The sequence below is a fragment of the Girardinichthys multiradiatus genome, chromosome 6 (genome assembly GCF_021462225.1).
Source record: "Girardinichthys multiradiatus isolate DD_20200921_A chromosome 6, DD_fGirMul_XY1, whole genome shotgun sequence".
NCBI classification, from domain to species: Eukaryota; Metazoa; Chordata; class Actinopteri; order Cyprinodontiformes; family Goodeidae; genus Girardinichthys; species Girardinichthys multiradiatus.
The window spans coordinates 8449135-8469315 of NC_061799.1; the positions used below are offsets into that span (position 1 = coordinate 8449135).

Consider the following 20181-nt stretch of genomic DNA (forward strand, 5'->3'; position numbering starts at 1 on the left):
CTGCATCTATGAATCAACCTTCCTCAATAAATAGTCTCCTGGGGCTTTCTTTGTAGCCTGAATTTATACTGGATAACTGTCCTTCTCTTTTCTTGCATGAAGCCAAAAACACGGTATAGGCTTTGCAGTACCTGTGGCCCAAAGCTCAAATGGCAAGCTCATCTCATTGCAGCCTTCTCTGAAAGCAGGACTGCTTGGAACTACCATAAGTCTTTTCCTCTAAGATTGATTTTTTTATCCATCCCCACTGGTCCTCCACTTTATGCATTCCATGCACCCAGCTGATTATGTCTCCTCGATGTGCCTGACCTGTCCTTTCTAGCTACTGCTGATGCCACATGCTGATTAAGCTGCCACCTTTCCTTTACTTGAGTTTTGTCTTATTAGTGGTTCAGGCAGCTTTTACACCTACTTTTCCCCTGACTGCCAGAAACTGTATATACAGCTGCTTTATTTCTAATAACTACATTCCACCCGCCTACTTCTGATCTTCCTGCTGTGGGAGAGCATGATCTTTTGACTTGACAGTTATGGGTCACTGCACATCTTCCTGTATTTCTAAGTGTAAAACTTTCTTCATCATGTAAAATTCAATCTGGCTCTTTTCTGTAGAGGTTTTACAACTGTTTTACCTCTGTAAGAGAATCGCTTGTTCGACTTTCATTGTAATGGAGTAGGTAGCCATGATGCTATTGGAAAATATCACTCCAGCATCGACTTTCTACCCATTTGACACTGTAGCATAAGTACTTTGATCATTACAGAAGCCATGCTGCCATAGATTTTGTAAACATATAGAAAATATTGTCGCATGTACAGTACACCATGTGTACTACACTGTATGTGCGACACATGTGTGCAGTACAGAACTAGCTCAACTGCGACTCAAATATTGCAGCAATTAATCAATAATAACATGAATTAATCCCACACTACACTATGCAAACACTTCTCACCTCAGTCTGCTGGAAACTTCAATCTAAAAATGAAACTGACTGCCTTACTTTCATTTTGGTTAATATTAGAGATGAACCGATATGAAAATTTGGGCAGACATTGATATCTGATATTAATATTGCTGTAACCAATATTTACAGATATTATATACACTGCTCAAAAAAATAAAGGGAACCCCTAAACAACACAATATAACTCCAAGTAAATCAAACTCCTGTGAAGAGGAAGAAGGAAATCAAGTAGACAAAAGACCCTTCACCAGGCCTTTTGCAGATCATGCAGGTAAAAAGTAATGTTGCAGTTGGTTGATTTAGAGTTAAAGGCACATTGAATGTGATAAAAACACATCTACCATGTGTTCTTATCATTAGAGGAGCTGGGTAAATTGTTTAAAAAGCCAGCAATGGAAGGCAAGTCTTTGGCCTTAGTTGCTATGTAGACTTAGTAGATAAGTTGTGCTGTGCTTTAGCTTAGTCTAGTTAATTCAAGGCCATTAAAACAAATTTGTGTTTTTTGTCTGTATTGTACATTGCTCAAAAAAATAAAGGGAACACTTAAACAACACAATATTTGTTTGATTTCAAACTTCTGTGATCTCAAACTGTCCACTTAGGAAGCAGCACTGATTGACAATTAATTTCACATCCTGTTGTGCAAATGGAATAGACAACAGGGGGAAATCTTTGGAGATTAGCAAAACACACTCAATAAAGGAGTGGTTCTGCAGGTGGGGACCACAGACCACTTCTCAGTACCTATGCTTTCTGGCTGGTGTTTTGGTCACTTTTGAATGTTGGTGGTGCTTTCACACTCGTGGTAGCATGAGACGGACTCTACAAGCCACACAAGGGGCTCAGGTAGTGCAGCTCATCCAGGATGGCACATCAATGCGAGCTGTGGCAAGAAGGTTTTCTGTGTCTATCAGCATAGTGTCCAGAGCCTGGAGGCGCTACCAGGAGACAGGCCAGTACATCAGGAGACGTGGAGGAGGTCGTAGGAGGGCAACAACCCAGCAGCAGGACCGCCACCTCCGCCTTTGTGCAAGGAGGAACTGGAGGAGCACTGCCAGAGCCCTGCAAAATGACCTCCAGCAGACCACAGATGTGCATGTGTCTGCACAAACAGTTTGAAACCAACTACATGAGGATGGTATGAGGGCCCGACGTCCACAAATGGTGGTTGTGCTCACAGCCCAACACCGTGCAGGACGCTTGGCATTTGCCAGAGAACACCAGGATTGGCAGATTCACCACTGGCGCCCTGTGCTCTTCACAGATGAAAGCAGGTTCACACTGAGCACATGTGACAGACGTGACAGAGTCTGGAGACACCGTGGAGAGCGTTCTGCTGCCTGCAACATCCTTCAGCATGACCGGTTTGGCAGTGGGTCAGTAATGGTGTGGGGTGGCATTTCTTTGGAGGGCTGCACGGCCCTCCATGTGCTCTCCAGAGGTAGCCTGACTGCCATTAGGTACCGAGATGAGATCCTCAGACCCCTTGTGAGACCATATGTTGGTGCGGTTGGCCCTGGGTTCCTCCTAATGCAGGACAATGCTAGACCTCATGTGGCTGGAGTGTGTCAGCAGTTCCTGCAAGATGAAGACATTGAAGCTATGGACTGGCCCGCCCGTTCCCCAGACCTGAATCCGATTGAGCACATCTGGGACATCATGTCTCGCTCCATCCACCAACATCACGTTGTACCACAGACTGTCCAGGAGTTGGAGGATGCTTTAGTCCAGGTCTGGGAGGAGATCCCTCAGGAGACCATCCTCCGTCTCACCAGGAGCATGTCCAGGGGTTGTAGGGAGGTCATACAGGCACATGGAGGCCACACATAATACTGAGCCTCATTTTGACTTGTTTTAAGGACGTTACATCAAAGTTGGATCAGCCTGTAGTGTGTTTTTCCACTTTAATTTTGTGTGTGACTCCAAATCCAGGCCTCCATTGGTTAATACATTTGATTTCCATTGATTTTTTTGTTTTCAGCATATTTAGCTTTGTACAGAACAAAGAATTCAATGAGAATATTTCATTCATTCAGATCTAGGATGTGTTGAGTGTTCCCTTTATTTTTTTGAGCAGTGTATATTTCCCTAACCTTTTGACGCCATAAAAAATTGATCACACTGCCTCAGTTAAACACCCTGCAATTCTGCAGTGCAAATAATTATGAATTATCCCCAAATGGTCAATTGATTATTAAATATGAAAACACTAAAATAAAACATAAAGGTAATATACCTCTTCCTGATGCAGCTGAACACTGTGAAACTGACACCCTTGAGCCCAATACACATGCACTATCCAGAAGAACAACACACATACTTCAAAGCCGTAACAGGACCTTATGTTCCACTGCAACCCCTTCATTTTCTCACATTTAGACCTTTGAAACTAGTGTTTTTGAACACACCAGCTTTCATTGCAAAAAAGAAAACAGTTACAGCAGCTTCACATGATATGATTGTGATCATTATAGTTTATCATCATTATCACTTTCTCACTTGTAGAAAAACGACTTGTTAAAGCCAACTGTGTGCATCAGTGTTGCAACAGACTGAAGTCTAATTGGTTTGCTGTGTTTATTATAAACCCCTTCCTCTGCTTTGATGAATTAGCATCTGACAGTTAGCATCTTCATCTGTTTATTTTGAGGAAGCTCAAGGGATGCGATTTCGTTGGTTTCTTTTTGAGTTGGGTGATGCGGAGTGTTTCAGCAGTCGGTGTTTTGTCTTCTGTAGACAGCGGTCAGCACGCTCTGGGCTTGGACAATCAATGAGGCGAGTTGTTTGGATTTGACACTCCAGCAGGAGAATGTTTTTGAAATCCGGAAACAAATTCAGAACTTACGGATTTCAGGACCACATTGTGAGTTTTTGCAGAGAATAAGTTTTGCAGATGGTTATTTATTTTAAGTTTTTGCTGCCCTTGTTCCAAACAAAATTGTTTGGAACAATGATGTTTAAAAATCGCTGCTGTAGCTTCTGTTTATGTAGTTTTAGAATTTTGGTCATTTTAGATATTAAAGGCTGCTCTTTGTTGTTTTTTATGTTTGTTACATTTCAACCACAACATTCAATTTATTTTATTGGGATTTGTCTGATAGTGTGTGCTTAATGGTAAAGTGTCATGAAAATAACATTTTATTTTCAAAAACGTGTTACAAAGAATAATCTGAAAGGTGCGGCTTGCATTTGCATTCTGCCCCCCCCCCACCCCCCCAAAATATGTCAAGCCACCACTTGAATTTGGTGAGATCTGTTAGATATGATCTCACCTAATTCAGTAATAATGCATTACTTGGTCTTGGTCTGTAACATTAAATGCAAATTAAATGTGTTGAAATTTGTGAGTGTAACATGGCAAAACGTATCAGAGTTCAAAGGTTATGAATACTTCTGTATGGCGCAGTGTAGGAAAGTCAGACCTGTCATGTTCACAATAAATAGAAAAGTAGAAGCATTTTCTGCATATATCTGAATGACAAGCTGAGCCAGTTTTGCCTCCATGACAAAGACGGAGCATCAGTGAGGTTGACTCCCATCCCTTCACCATGGATACCACGCTGACGGGGGCTTAGCGAGGCTGAATACTAATCATTCTGGTGGGAAGAGTAAAAGAAAAAGGGGCTCTTTTGCTCTGCACTTCAAGACATTTTCACCAGTGCTGATTGAAACACCCACCCTATTGTCAGGGACACAGTCGGTGGTGCCATCTATCCACTACCTCCCCAGGTCTGTGAAGCTGTATCTGTGTGTTGCAGACCAACCATGTGTGCTGAGTAGGAGGAGATGGATAAGCTGATTAGAGGAGATTGTATTTTTGTTTTTTTTTATCATGGCATGTTGCAGAACAAGCCTTAGATGTCAGTTTATCAATGCACCCCTTTGTATTTGGTGTTGCGAGTTTTGTTATTTAAACTTTACAGCTCAAAAGCAAAATTCACTTCTCTAATCTGTGTTGACAGAACACGCCAATCAATTTCCCCACTCCATTTCCCCACTCCATTTCTGGTTTTAGTTGAATTGATTTTGCCATTTCATTTGATTAAACCTCTTTCAAGCCTCAGCTACCTTGACATATTCACTGAAAAGCTTCAGGCAAGAGGATCCTCCAGAGGCAGATGGCAATGAATTTATTTTTGACACGGCTCCTGCCAACTCCCAAGATTGAAAACATCACCTTCAGTGAGACTGAGGAAGGGCATGGTAGATAACCTCTCATTCTGGCTGATTTAGAAGGCTGTCTCTGGAGCACAATTTGGAGCTTTTAGAAAAAAAGGACCTGAAATTGATTATAGAAATCCTGGTGTCTCAAAACTGGGGCTGATTTTTGCTACCTCTATGCTCAGGTTAGAAAATAATGATGTTTATATCAGAGGAGATACTAAACGTAGTATTTATTTACATCTTGACGTTATTGGACCAGTCTTGCGATACGCTTTTCCCACAAATGCAGAAATTCCAAGAAAACATCTATGTAGGAACTGGACAGTAATTGACATGATATTAGGATTAAAGATGTGATAAAAGACAATTGTGACACAAAATAACCATATTTTGTTGTTAAATTTTACAAGTTCAAAGTCGCACGGAAATGACGTCAAAGGGGAAGTCTCTGGTCATTCATTGTGTGAGCGTCAATAATAAACAGTTCAGGTAGAAGCCGAGTTGTGTTAAAAACAGCGTTAATATGGTGAAACGGTACATTGATGGGCTAGACAGATGGACTGGTCCCACCAAGCGCAGCCAGTTGTGATCGGAGGTCTTGTCAGCAAACTGCTTCGAACAAGAAACCTCTGAATTCACAAGTCAAGTCAAGTTTATTTATATAGCGCTTTTTAGCAACAAGGCACTCAAAGCGCACAAGAGAAGTGATGTCAGAGGTCGGGATATTTACCAGACAAAGGAGAATATTGAAGCAGAGTCTATAGCCATGCTGTTCAGAGCATCTGATGGGAAAAGATCGCCCAAGAAAAAGTTGTTGTTGCTGTTGCTAAACATATCAGAGCTCAGCAGGTAAGAACACTTCCATCAATCCATAATGAATGTTTTTATACATTACAAAAAGGCTAAAAATTATCAAGAGCTCTGGAAAAATATGGCTTGAGGACCTAGGAGCATATTCCTGGTTAAATTCAGATGGAAAAGTAATGGATCACTGAGTCTCCGGTAGTAACACGTTTCTTCACCGCTTCTGCATCAGAGTGTCTTTGGAATAAAGAGGTTGTATTCAGTGTCTGTACTTCTCCTGTTACACTCTGTCATAATTTTCTCCTCCATTCGCTTTTTACCATTACGTTTTATTGTCTTTTTCATCACCTGTGCACAAATGTCCACACTCTGTCTCTCGTCCCCTCAGGCAGCCTATTTCCTCACCTGCTGCCTGTCCTAATTATATGTCTCCTTTATAATGTGCTTTTCATCCCACTGCTTTTCTCTGCCCTTATTACTCTACTTTTAACACACACACACACCCTTTCTCTGTGTCCTCCCACACAGTCTCAGGCTATGAGAATTGTGAGGACTGTGGGTCAGGCGTTTGATGTGTGTCACCAGCTGACGCTGCAGCAGAAAAGCGAGGATCAGGAGGATGAAGAGGGGAGAGCGGAGGAGCTGGAGGCAGCACCAGGTTACTCACACCTACGCACACACTTGCAACTACAAAACACCTCCCTTCACTTTGCTCTCCTCCCTATTGTCAGGCTTGCTCCATCTCAATTTCACACAAAAGCACAGAAGCTCCTCGGGCTTATTTTGACACAAATTAAACTCCAGTAGTCTAAAAAAAATTTCATTATTCTCCATCGTTATTATTATTACTTCGTTCAAATTAAAGATGCGGATTGTTGGGCGTGGCTGTGGCGGTGACCCATGTACGGAGGATACTGTTCTTGACTGAACCGTCAGGGGTTCCAATCCGGGCCCGTTGACCTTTGCTACATGTCTTCCCCTCTCTCTCCTCCCCATTTCCTGATGCCCATTGTTTTATATGAGTTAACCAGGCCTACCAATCAAAGACTCCTCAGTGTGAACTTCTGTCGGCTCCAAGTAGCTGTCTCTGCTTCGAGATGTAGAGTGAACTCTGCATGAAACTCTCTCCGATGCATGTCTCTCCACAGCAAAGAAGAGGTTGGCATTGTCAGAGGAGACAGACCTTGAAGCCACCACAGAGGAGAGCATTGAGTGCGTCTCTTCATCAGACCTGGAGAAGCACAAAAAGGACGAGGCCCTGGGTGCAGATGCGATGGTAGGGTGCAGCTTGATGATGTTGCCCTTCTTCAATTCAGCATTTCTCACACAAAGCCCGGCTTTCGTCCCAGTCCATTAACTCCAGCACACAGTTTTTTTTAACCTCGATGAGGTTTTCAGTCCAACAGACTCATGCAACATTTAAACATGACATTTTCTTGTTTTTCTTTGTATTTTGCTTCAAAGTAACCGATTGTTCTTTTGGTATCGTTCTCTAAGCTTTAAGAAAGCCTTAGTTTTCAAACCGCTTTAACTGTTAGATATTTTTTCACATTACAACCACAAACTTTAATATATACAAAGTAGTGTATGATGGTGAAGTCAAAGAAAATGGTCCATGGTTTTTAACATTTTATACTATTAAAAATCTGAGAACTCTGGCATGAAATTCCATTCAGACGTCTTTACTCTGACGCCCATACATAAAATCCAATATAAGCAATTGCTTCCTGTGTTGAATTTAATCTAATTTTTGCAAACATACCCATGAAATAAATAAAAACCTTATATTTCACACATTGACTACATCTCACTTTATATGTTAAAGCAAACAACAGGAGGGCTGAATACAAATGCATGCCACATATTGGATGTGCCTTTCTGTTTCTAACTATGCACTGCTTTTTGTACATGTATCACATAGAATTGTAATGGAATACAATAGCATAGAGTACATTACTCAAACATCACCCAGTCATGACAGTAATCACTTTTACGAATGTTTGTTTATCCTGTAATAAAGATATTCAAACTGTGGTTTTACCCCATTGATCATATTTCTACCAGTAAAACAAAAAAAAAACATAAAGATCTAAAAAGGCTCAAATGTTCTGCTTATTAATCTGTCCCACATCAAGCTAACACATGCTGAAAGTTTAGCCTCATAAATCATCCATGAAGTTGGGTAAACAGCTCTGAGGGATGCACAGCATATTGAGCAAGCAAACTTTGAGGCTTGCTTGTGGAGGAATGATCCACAAGGTCTCTTCAGTATTGATGGGATCATATGGTTTATTGATGAGACGTCTGCTAATCTTGCCATGTTGGACAAGCCGCTGCCTGTTCTTCGATATTTGACTGCTGTTCAGCAAGTCTCCAAGGCGCTGGCCACTTTATTACTAGTGAGAGAAAACTGGGGCTGCTCTGGCAATGAGCTAAAGTGTTTATAGTGAATGCTTTCACAGTTGAGATCAAGGAAATGAGTTTCATTTCTTCTGTATTTTTGGGTTGTACAGATCATGTTGTGAGAGATCGTTACGTGAATGTCAACTTTCTTTCATATCCCACCATATTGATCTTTCCTGTCAGATTTGACACTTCATTCATGTTCTTCATGGCTGTTTTTCTTGTAGTTGCACTATAGCATAACTGTGGGTTGACAGCCAACATGCTTGTTTGTGTGCAAGTTGCTAAAGAACAGTGCTGTGAAAAAGATTTCATAAAGATTTCTTCTATTTTTGCTCTTTTGTCACACTTACATGTTTCAGATCATCAAACAAATTTTAATTTCAAGAATAATGTTTAAATACAAAAAGTAGTTTTCAAGTGATTATTTTTATTTTCTGAGGGAAAAAGTTAATTCAAATCAAGGAACATATTACAAATAGTCACTATTGGCGCAGCGCTGATGGTGTAGGGGTTAAGCGCGCGACTATATACAGAGGCTGCAGTCCTCGAAGCGGCCGTCCCGGGTTTGAGTCCCGGACCCAGTGACATTTGCCAAATGTCTCCCCCTCTCTCTACCCCTCCTTCCTGTCTGCCTACTGTCAAACAATAAAGGCCACTAGTCCCGAAAAAATATCTTAAAAAAAAAAGAAAATAGTCATTATCAAATTTCTAAAGGTATCTAAGGATAAAGGTTAAGAGTTTAGTTAGATTAAATTCTGACTTTCACAAAATGTAAGGTAAGGGCAAGGTTAATTTCTAAAATCCTGACTTTAGATAAGCTGACCCTGGAGCCACCTCTCTTTGGGAACTGAATTTGGACGAAGGCAGGTAGTTTTCCTACACTACTGTCTCTGACACTGCAGGGAACATCTCCACACACAGCTGTGTTCAGTTGGTAAGGTCATCCTCAAACTGGTTAGCAGTTCCTCATCTTGCTTTTGAATGTTCTGGTAGGTTGCTCACTTGGACTTCAGAACCAAACTGGCACTGGTCAATTATAGGAGTCAATTATTGAAGTTAGAAAAAACGAGGCATATTGGATATGTAGCCATTTATATATTTAACCAATTGAGGACTCCACACTATGTGGAAAAACTGTACACTGTCAGCATCTTGGTCACGCACTGCTCTGGGACACCATCCTATTCTTCAACCACTATTTGTTTGTATAAGTTTGCCAGTATTGTTGTGTTGGTCAGTGACACAAACAGATTTCCTGGCTGATCCCATGAGTAGTCAGTGGGGTAAAGGTCAGAACTGCTGGCAGGCCATTGAGATTTCTGGAGTCTTGAGTCTAGTCTCTGATAAACCCCACTCCATGAAGGCGAGTGTTGTCATCTTGGAGGAAAGCTACTCGGCCCCAGACTGCAGAGATGTAGAATTTCCACTAGTTGCCGAATCTCATCTCTACATCCCAACCACTGAGATTGTCTCCATTGATGACAAGCCTTTTAATTATCTGTAGAAGACTACCTATGGTTCCTAAGTAATGACAGGATTTGGACACCCACTTCGCAGCCTGTCTCTGACATCCTGTGTTATCTGGAACTTGGCCTTAAGTCTAGAAATGGTACTAGGGCTCATTTCACATAAAGCAGGAACCTGGTTTTGCAGAACACCAGCTTAAAGTTGTCATATTGCGTGGCCCCTATCCAGACCAGTGAAACATGGCATGGTTGGAGCAGACACTATAGCAGGCTCCTTGCTCACACGTGCCCCATGTCCTAATAGTACTGGGCTACTAGGAGCTTAAAACAACAGTCAATAGCAGAATAAGGTATCTGGCAGTGGTAGAGAGAATTTGACACATTTTTATGTGCATAGCCAATACATTCAACTCCGCTGCTCTACCCACAAAGCCATTTTCATTCAAATGTGGTACCATTTAAAGGGAAATAAATGGCCTTTATTACCAAGAAGTATTGTTACAACAAATAAAACAACTGACTAGCTACACATTTCCTCACTTTTTATGCTAGGTTTAGTTCTTGCTGTTTCGAAGCATAACACCCAACCTTCAGTAAGCCTAGAGGACAACAGAAACCACAAACTGGGATGCTGATCTAGTGCTTGAAACCTAACAATATCTGATTGTTATAAGTAACAGATTATGACAGCCTATAACAAAAATGATGTGATCCTTTAGAATTGTTGTAACATCAACATAGTGTGAGTGAATTCAACAGCAGTATACTAGTTGGTTTGACTGGTGGACATTACTTAAAACATGTCTCTAAATTAATGCTACTGATAATTTTGTATGTTCACAATTTTTTACTTTGGCATCAAACATCAGCAAGTATTATGATTTGGTGTTGGTCCTTAAAATCAAACAAGAAATTTTCTCTGCTATCCAGTTTAGATAGCAATCAATAAAAACAATTCTGACGATTCTCCAACAATATTAGCCTGAATAGAACACCTTTAATGTTCTTTATGATTATTTACGATGAAATACAATTTCCACTTTGTTGCATTGATTTAAGCACCGTTACACCAGAAGGGTTATTTAACTGGTCAAACTCTAAATAATGGAACTGCCTGCTGTGTTCTTAATGAACCGCTCATGTTGTAATTTGTCCGTCACACATGAGTTTTACAACCCCAGGATTCACTGGTAATTTACTTCCCCATCTTTTCTTTTATCAGAGGCTAATATCAAGATTTGTTGTTTTGTAATCTGATTTTACACAATAATGACTGCATAGTTTTGCCCTCAGTGATAAAAATAGAAAGGGAGATTTTCTGTTCTTCTGCTCTGAAAAATATTAAAATACTATAAATAATCATATAATCTATTCATGATATAAACAAACTAGACAGGGCAGGTAATGGACTTTATCTTTTCTTCATAATATATCCCAAGTTCAAGCCTGAAACCAGCTCATTAGTAGGTTTATCATCAGATAAAGTAGATACACATTATACAAATATTTTAAATGAGTTCAACAGATAGTAATATGGTAGAGCTCTGGATCATCAGAGGAGATGTTAGCTTAGCATTTATCCGGGGATTGATAGTTTTTTTTTTTTGCATTGGGATGAAAGCTGCACAGTTTTTCTTTACATCATCCTCCTTGAGCAGCTCAGACTGACAGATTCCCAGCTTTTAAAGCTTGTTTCTAGACTCACAAATGCATGCACAGAACAACATACACATGCTCTCAAACATCTTTCCACTATTACTCTGTCATTGGGTTTGCTGGGTATGCTGCACTACACATTGTTTTAGTCTTGTCATTTCTGCTATGTTTTTATTTGGCAGGATCGACCTTTTTTTAAAATACTGTAAAATATATGGATTTCCCTAACCCAGAGTACTTTATGGTCATTGTATAACTTATTTTTTGTTGAAACCTAACATGCTGAATTGTTAGCTGACTGCAAAGGCTGTTGAACCAAGGACAGCATGAGTCACTGGTACTGCATTACAGACACCAATGGGAAATAAATACAGTGATACACTGTGCAGTGTTTCCCCCAGGAATGTCATCTTGAGGGCATCGAAGCAACAAACACTTATGTATTTCTTTAAATAAGAGCAATATAACAACTGATTGTTTTAATCAATTTCTACATATCTGACAGACCATTCCTATAAAATTATTATTATTACAAATAATCTTTATTTGTTATTTATCTTTATTTATGTATTTATATCTATGTTTCTGTCAACATCTATCTTCATCTGTCTCTCCATATTTCTATTTTTTTTTTTTTTTATCTTTTTCTCTCCATCTCTCTATCTTTATCCATAATGAAATTCAGAATTTTCATACCATTATTATACAGTCTTGGAGATCCTGTGTGAAATTTGTATCATCAGTCCGTATGAAGTGATTCAAAACGTTAACTGGGTGTCATATCAAAGGGGAAACTGTTTTAATCATATATATTTTGTATTTTGTTTACCAAGAGTTAAAATTGTTGCCCATCTTTTGTTTTTCCATATCCTTTCTAAACAAACAAAGAGTTCTGAAGGTGTTGCAGCAGCTTCAGTTACAGTTTACCCCAAAACATTCATATCCTTGGCTATTTTAGACTGAAATCAGTATTTTTATTTTACCAACATGTTTCCCCAGAGTGGAAGTAAAACACAAAATAATAGCATCCCACCCAAAGTCCGGACTTGAATGAGACCAAATCTGGGAAATGAGCTACAGATTAGGGTGATGGCAAGGACAACTTTAAAAGTCTAAAGACTCTTTGCAATGAGATGAATTGTCAAATGTACCAGAAATATCTAAAAGGCTTGTCAGCCAATATAAGAAATGATTTACTGCTATACTGCCAATAAACGTTTCTCCATTTACTATTGTGAAAATGTTTTGTTAGATATTAAAAATGGATTGAAATGGTGGAATTATGAGAGATTTGTCTTCTGATGCCAAAATGTCTATGCATGTTTTCAGCTGGGTCCGTCTCCAAAACTCAACAGCAAAATAGTGAACTATTTATTCTAGATATAGTATAGGTATTCCTCTGATAGAAACCAAACAGAGTTTTTTGTAACCTTTCAGGAGCTGGAAGAAATAAAATCCTGAAAATTAAACAAAAGCATTTTTCACACATCAAGTAATGTAGAAATATTACCTAAAATGCGCAATTTAAGTAAGTAAGCAATCATATTTGTAAGTATGTAAGCATATTTGTATACTTGACTAAATATTCTTAGGCTACAAAGTTCAAGTGATTATTTCATAATGTTCTCTTGTGTTTTCCTTAAATATTACCGTTTTGTAATTTCTGCCACTTGCTGCAGTATTTTGATTTGCTGGTTGTGATTGGTTGTTTTTTAATTGAACCTAATGCAGTATTTGCAACAAATACTCTGACTGGATGAAAATACTTTTTTGTGACTGGCTGGTGGTGTGGTTCATTTACATAAACTTTGTCACGTTGGGAGCACTGAGAAAGAGCCGAGCGCCAGCACAGAGCAGGCAGAGGAGGAGAGTTAGACTTGTCAGTGAAACCAGTTTCTGCTTCACCTCAGGCTAACAGGCCGGCCTAAATAAACCCCCCGGATGTGCGTTGTATTGTTTTTAAACAAGGAGCTTCTGGTTGATCAGGCGAATTTATCTTCTGAATGGGAACATACTGATGTTTGATCAATGTACATGGCTCATCACAAATAGCTTGTGTGCAGCACACAACAACAGAGCATCACATTAGCACTTTACTTTAACATACAGAGTGTTTTCCATAATTAAACAAACTGAAAGTATAGACGCTGTACATAATGAGACACTCACCTCTTTTGGTTGTTGAAGGTTGTTGAAGGGACGGGGCACTTTTCCAGTGTAACAGCAGGGGAAACCCCAAAATGTTTTATGTTTTTTAGGCATGCAGCACCTTGAAAAATAAGTTGGGACAAGCGCTTTGTATCTTGATTTTGTATCTTGAAACGTGAAAAGGAGACCTGACTGACCCCAACATAAAGTGCAATACAGTAATCAAGTCGGTTGTAATGAAGGCATGGACTATTTTCTCAAGTTCAGGTCTGGTTAACACTGACTTAACTGACTTAACAACTGAACTGGAAGAAGCTCTTCCTCTAAAACAGATTTTACCCGGTTTTCAAACTTCTAATTTAGAGTCTAAAATCATCCCCAGATTCATAACAGACTGCTTAAGACACGGCTGAAAAGATCCAAAGTTCACAGTAAGAAATCCAGCAGTAATGCTGAGAGCAAAATATGATAAACCAACCACTGATAAAGCCTCAGCAGACCTATTCAGACTGAAACAGACTTACTATGACCAGGGAGAGATGGCGGTAAAACTTTTAGCATGGCGCATAAAAGCTATGCAGAATGAGAGGGTAATAAATGATGTTGGACTCCTTTTTTGACTCTATAACTACCGCCATATTTGGGGAAGAAGCCAAGGCAGAGCTGGATGCACCAATATCTATAAATGAACTTTCAAACGCCATAGATAAACTAATATCAGGAAAATCACCCGGACCACACTTGTTACCTTTAGACCTATATGAAATATTTAAAAACAAATTAGTACAGCCCCTCCACGATATGTTAGTGGAAAGTTACACAACAAAGGAATTATCTCCCTTGATGCGAAATGTTACTATAAATATACTACCAAAACCTGGGAAGTCAGCTACAAAATGTGAATCCTACTGACCAATTTCCCTTATAAACACCAATGCCAAGATAATAGCGAAACCTCTAGCAATCAGGCTTGAAAAATTTCTGCACTCCCTCTCTGATCATGACCAGAATAGATTTGTAAAAGGGCGTCAAGCTCACCACGGAATCCGTCGAGTACTGAACATAATTTATGCAAAATATAAACATCCAGATACAGCTCTGCTATCCCTAGATGCAGAAAAAGCATTCAATAGGGTGGAGCATACTTACCTTTATAAAGTGTTTTCTCATTTTGGCTTTGGCAAGTATTTTACAACCTGGGTTAAAATTATTTACAATAAGCCTACAGCATCAGTTAAAACCAATAATATTGTATCCAAACCCTTCAGTCTAGCTAGAGGCATGTGTCAAGGCTGCCCCCTCTAACCTCTCCTTTTTGTGCTGGGAATTGAGCCATTGGCTGTTGCCATAAGGAATAATCAAAATATTGTGGGCATTAGGATAAATAATATTGAATCTGAAATTGGACTATTTGCTGATGACATAATTGTAATGATGTCCAAATTAAAAAATTCAATTCCCCAGCTACTTAAAACTGTTGAGGAATTTGTAAATATTTCCGGTTATAAACTTAATGAATCTAAATCCGATATCCTATTTCTAAAACAATCTGAAAGAAGCAATCCACCAATTCACACTACATTCCAAGTAGCAAAAGACAGCCTTACTTACTTGGGTATAAAGATTACTCCAAACATAGATGAACTGGTTCTGGCAAATACACACCGATGGTTAACTCAGTAGTGGAATCAATTAACAGATGGTCCATGTTGCCCATTTCCTTGATTGGCCGTATAAATATTCTCAAAATGAACGTACTCCCAAAATTCCTGTATCTTTTCCAGACCATCCCCCTCAATCCACCAAATGTTTTTTTTTTTGCAAAGATTCAAACAATCTTCAATAATTTCATTTGGAATAACAGAAGGCCCAGATTGTGCCTATTATTACTATATCTGCCATTTGATAGAGGAGGGCTAGGGGTACCAAATCTTAAATGGTACTATTGGGGTGCTCAGCTCTCTAGTGCCTCCTGTTGGTTCTCAGTGATAGGTTTATCTTGGGTAAACTTAGAAAATATTAATACCACCCCCCTATCCCTAAATTCTTACTTATATTGAAGAAAATATAAAGATATGTTAAAAAAAAAACATTAAACCCACTGGTAAAAAAATACCATTCAAGTTTGGTTTGATTCACATAGGTTCAAAAATGAAGTACCAACACTATTCCAATTTTCTCCCATTTGGGGCAATATGACATTTGAACCAGGTAGAAAAGATATGGGTTTCAAAACATGTCATGATAAAGGTCTATGATAAAGGTCTATGTTTCTTCAAATTAGAAGCTTTATGCTAGCTACACAAAAATCTCTTAACTTACCCACTCTCACTTCATTAGAGGACCTAGCAATAAACCACCAAATGAAGAAGGGTCTAATATCCCGTTTTTACAATACCATCAAAGACAGTTCCCAAACCTCCTCAGATAACAAAAGGCTGGTATGGTGTGAAGATTTAAAATGTAGTATATCTGTTATGGCTTGCGAGATATAGGACCCCAGAATGCAGACTAGAAGGCAGCATGTCGGTAAGTAAAAAGGTTTTAATGACAAAAAACAAAAACTCACTCACAGCAGGAGGCAGGAACAAAACAACAAACGGGCAGGCGAGACAGGCATGGCATGATCCGAAAACAAGACTTGAGCATGAAAACTAGACTTGAGCATCATTTGAAAGACAAGACATGGTTTGAAAAATGTTTCCACACCGAATGACAGAACAGGTGTGTATTTATGAAGTGTAAACCAGGTGGAGCTAAGAGACAGATTAGTTTGGAGCAGGTGAACCGAATAAAGAAAATTAACAAAGAACACAACGTGACAGGAGCAAAACATGGCTTGAACAGAATGCAAATCCAAGGAAACAAACTAATAGAACTATAACTAGAAAAATATGAAACAAAAGCACAAACAGAAAAATAATAAACAGAAGCATGATTCAAAACTCGAGCAGTGAAAAACATAAAAGGAAAAAATCTGAAACCAAAAACCAAACAACCCCAAATCATAACAATATCAGTGGATGAGTGGCAGATGGCCTGTCTGAAAGCTCAGACACAATCTATTAACACTAAACTTAAATTGATCCAATATAAATGGCTAATGAGAACATATGTTACCCCAACATTATTAAACAAATTTAACTCCAATATTCCAGATATATGCGCTAAATGTGGGGCCAAAGGCACTTTGATCCATTGCTTATGGGAATCCCCTGAGATCCAAAGATTTTGGAAGGTTTTTGGATAATGTTTCACACATCACTAAATTGTTGTCCTAAACTTTGTATCTTAGGGATTTTTCCACTGAAAATCAATTAAGCAATGTTGACAAAAAAACCATAATCTACTGTTTGCTACAGGCAAAATATAATCCTGCAAATCTATTGCTAGGCCTCTGCTGAAAACCTGGCTAGCTATGCTATCTAGCTCTCTTGCCCTAGAGGAACTTACCTTTATGATTAAGGGTAAACACTCTATGTTTAAAAAGATGTGGAAAAATGTCTTGCTATTTTTGGAATGTGGAAGTGTTTGTAATGATGAATGAGTGAGTGAACGTAACTGGGCTAATTTTGTTCTTTTTGTTATATGTTTGTTTTTGTTATATTGTTATTACTTACTGTTTTTTGCGCATGTCTTGTACCGTGTTTAAAACAAAAAATCAATAAACGGATTTTTGAAGAAAAAAAAAAAGAAATCCAGCAGTAGAGTTGGGGCTGAACACAGCAACTTCAGTATTATCATCATTAAAACCTAAAAAGTTTAAAGCCCTAATGTCATCAAGAGATTTTAATGGTGGCAAAACCAGTTTTTAGGTTTAGTGGCAGTTACTTTATCGCAGAGAACCAGGTTGGTTTTGACAGGTTTCTTTTCTCTTTGTACATAAAATCATCATTTGAAATCTGCTTTTTGTATTTCCTCAATTTATCTTTGGCTGATATTGAAATTTGTTTGACAAAAAGCAAAAAATGGAAAGAAAAAAAAAATCCATAAAGGGCGAAAATACTTTTCACAGCACTGTAGATACTATTTATTTGTTGAAACTAGACAAGCAGGACTGTTGAGTACCGGACAACCTGAGTCACTGTAAGTGGCAACAGGCACTCATTGATGAACAATCCTACTGTGTAAACTAAATTCCTTTTACTCTGTTGTAAAATGAATGAACCCTAGGTAGTCCATATTTATGGCCTGCAATACATTCTGAAAGAGGCTAGAAGAAGGTATCTTAAGGCATGTAATGTAATCAGTTCAACAGAAGTTATGTCAGGTGATTAGCATTATAGTTTGATAATACTTTACAAAAGCTTGCCTTGTTTTTCACTAGTTTCTATCTGTATTCATAGAAGATTTATTATCTTGTTCTAAGTCTCCCATCAGTGACCAGCCAACTTTAACAAATGGCTTCAAATTTCTGTCTTTTTGTGGGTTTGATCTTGTTTTTACTCACTCTGGTCAAATCTGCATTGCCTTTTTCTATTAATATTTGCCAGCAAGGCACAGGTCAGATGATCACTCTTAAAATTTGACTTTGCAATTCTCTCAGTCATAAACTCCACGTGATGGATCAAACTGATTTCCATCACTGCTTCCTGCCAACAGCAGCAGGTAGCTGGTTTTTATTCGGTCTGAGAAGGAGAGCTGTTTTCCTCAGAGCATGTAATACTAAAGCCACAAGTTGGTTGTTCATTTTTTGTTTTTTGCCACAGCTTCGTTTCATTAGCATGCAGAGTGCTAATGAAATTCAGCAGTCAGGCAGGCATCTTATTGAAGCTGCTTTAAAGCTTTTGCATTAACAGGAGCACAATTACACGGATTTATATCCCCAAACACTGCTGGTGATATGATTACTACCAGACCTGCAGATTCAAGAAATAAAATAAATACTCAGTTTGACAACATGAACTAGGTTAAATGTTTTCAGAATTCAACACTTCATGCCCCCATCTTGGAGAAATTCAAGAACATAGTTATTGACATTGACAACAAATTCAACAACGTCTAAATTAATTAGTTGGGAAAGGGTTACAAGCTTGTTTTTATAACCATGCACTGTATTATTGAGATTCAGAATTCAGGAAGCATGAGGACTGAGGATTTGGGTTGAGAAGCTTGTTGCTACAGTAAATATATAAAGTAAAATCGGGAGTTTTAATACAACTCACAGAGCGTTAAATTAAACTTTTTCTGAGTTCATATAATTCTCAAGGATTCAGAGTCAAAATTACACTTTGAAAAGTGTTATTATTTTAACTCTTTAATAGTGTTAAATATTTGACACTTGGTGTTGTATGACACCATATAAGTGCACTTTTAACTTAAAACTGTGTTATTCCCTTTCACTGTAAGTGTTCATTTTTTAACAATCATCGTGTTATATTATGACACATTTAAAGATTTAAAGATATTTCCTTTCACTGTGTTAACATTCATTGTTTTGTTTTACAATGCATTAAACTGCATTCTGTGTTTACTGGCCTTTAAGTTTTTAAGAGTATTTTCAAAATTCCTGTGTTTTGCCTCAAATCTCATGCTCCACATACAGTGAGTATTTGATAAAATGCCGATTTTGCAAGTTTTCCTGCAAAGCATGCAGAAGTCTTCAATTTTTATCATAGGTGCTCCTCAACTGTGAGTGATTGAATCTAAAACAGAAATCCAGAAAATCACATTGTGTGATTTTTAAGTAATTAATTAGCATTTTATTGTATGTTGTTTCATTATTGAATGCTTAAGAAGTACAGCCATGCCAAATGTAGTAGATGGAGAAAATATAATGTTCATTATCTGCAGTAAAAGCCACAGCAAAAACCAATTTTGGTTTCCTTCTGGCACAATGTCACCACAAAGTTGAGGAATGTTACTTACAAGACAAAGAGTCTGAATAGAATTGAACTTTACATTATTGCCACTACTGTTCAAATTAATCCTCGTAGGTCATTTTTACGCTCCACATACCCATAGTCATAAATAGGTATAAATTCTAGACAACAGATCAGGTTTCGACAAACATTTTCTAAGAGATATTCCAACAGTAACTTCAGCTCATACTGAGACACACCTTCAAGAATGCCATGCATAATGTCCAAAGAAAAATTATGACAAACATGAAAGAACTGTAAGCTGTTAAGAGTCGAACTGTTTTTTAAACCATACACAGATAACTTATGTTGTTGGAGTTCTGGGAGTTTTTTCTGTTCACCTGTTTTACCTGCTATAAACCCCATCCAACCTCTAGATGGCATCAGACGCACGGTAGGAGCTGAGTCCACAGGTGTTCTCCATCAGCCTCATCAGGAGAGGAGCTTAAGAACCCAACGCTGCCAACACTCCGGTGCCTGGGTGTTAACCTGCAGTGGTAACTCTAGCTGGCCAAGACAAGTCTCTTTGTGATTTTTTCTGAGTACTTACCTTCTTGTGTCTCTTTCCCAGGTTACCTCCAGTCCAGAGCTTCTGCATCCAGTCTGCTTATGCAGAAAACCTAAATCCTCTCTTTGCAAGAGAACTTCACGGATTATCTTCTCAAGTTGGCTGCATTCCGGTTTCAAGGCTTCTCAGGCTTCCCGTGA

At 38.6% G+C, this 20181-nt stretch overlaps 1 protein-coding gene across 2 annotated transcripts in view; it reads left to right on the plus strand.

The window, feature by feature from the left end:
• Positions 1-20181, plus strand: part of LOC124870556 (carboxyl-terminal PDZ ligand of neuronal nitric oxide synthase protein-like) — a 54005-nt gene that overhangs the window by 7157 nt on the left and 26667 nt on the right. For both annotated transcript variants that reach the window (XM_047369316.1, XM_047369315.1), the window contains 2 exons: positions 6465-6594; positions 7085-7212. In XM_047369316.1, coding sequence (XP_047225272.1) covers positions 6465-6594; positions 7085-7212 — 258 coding nt within the window. The remainder of the gene's footprint in view (positions 1-6464; positions 6595-7084; positions 7213-20181) is intronic.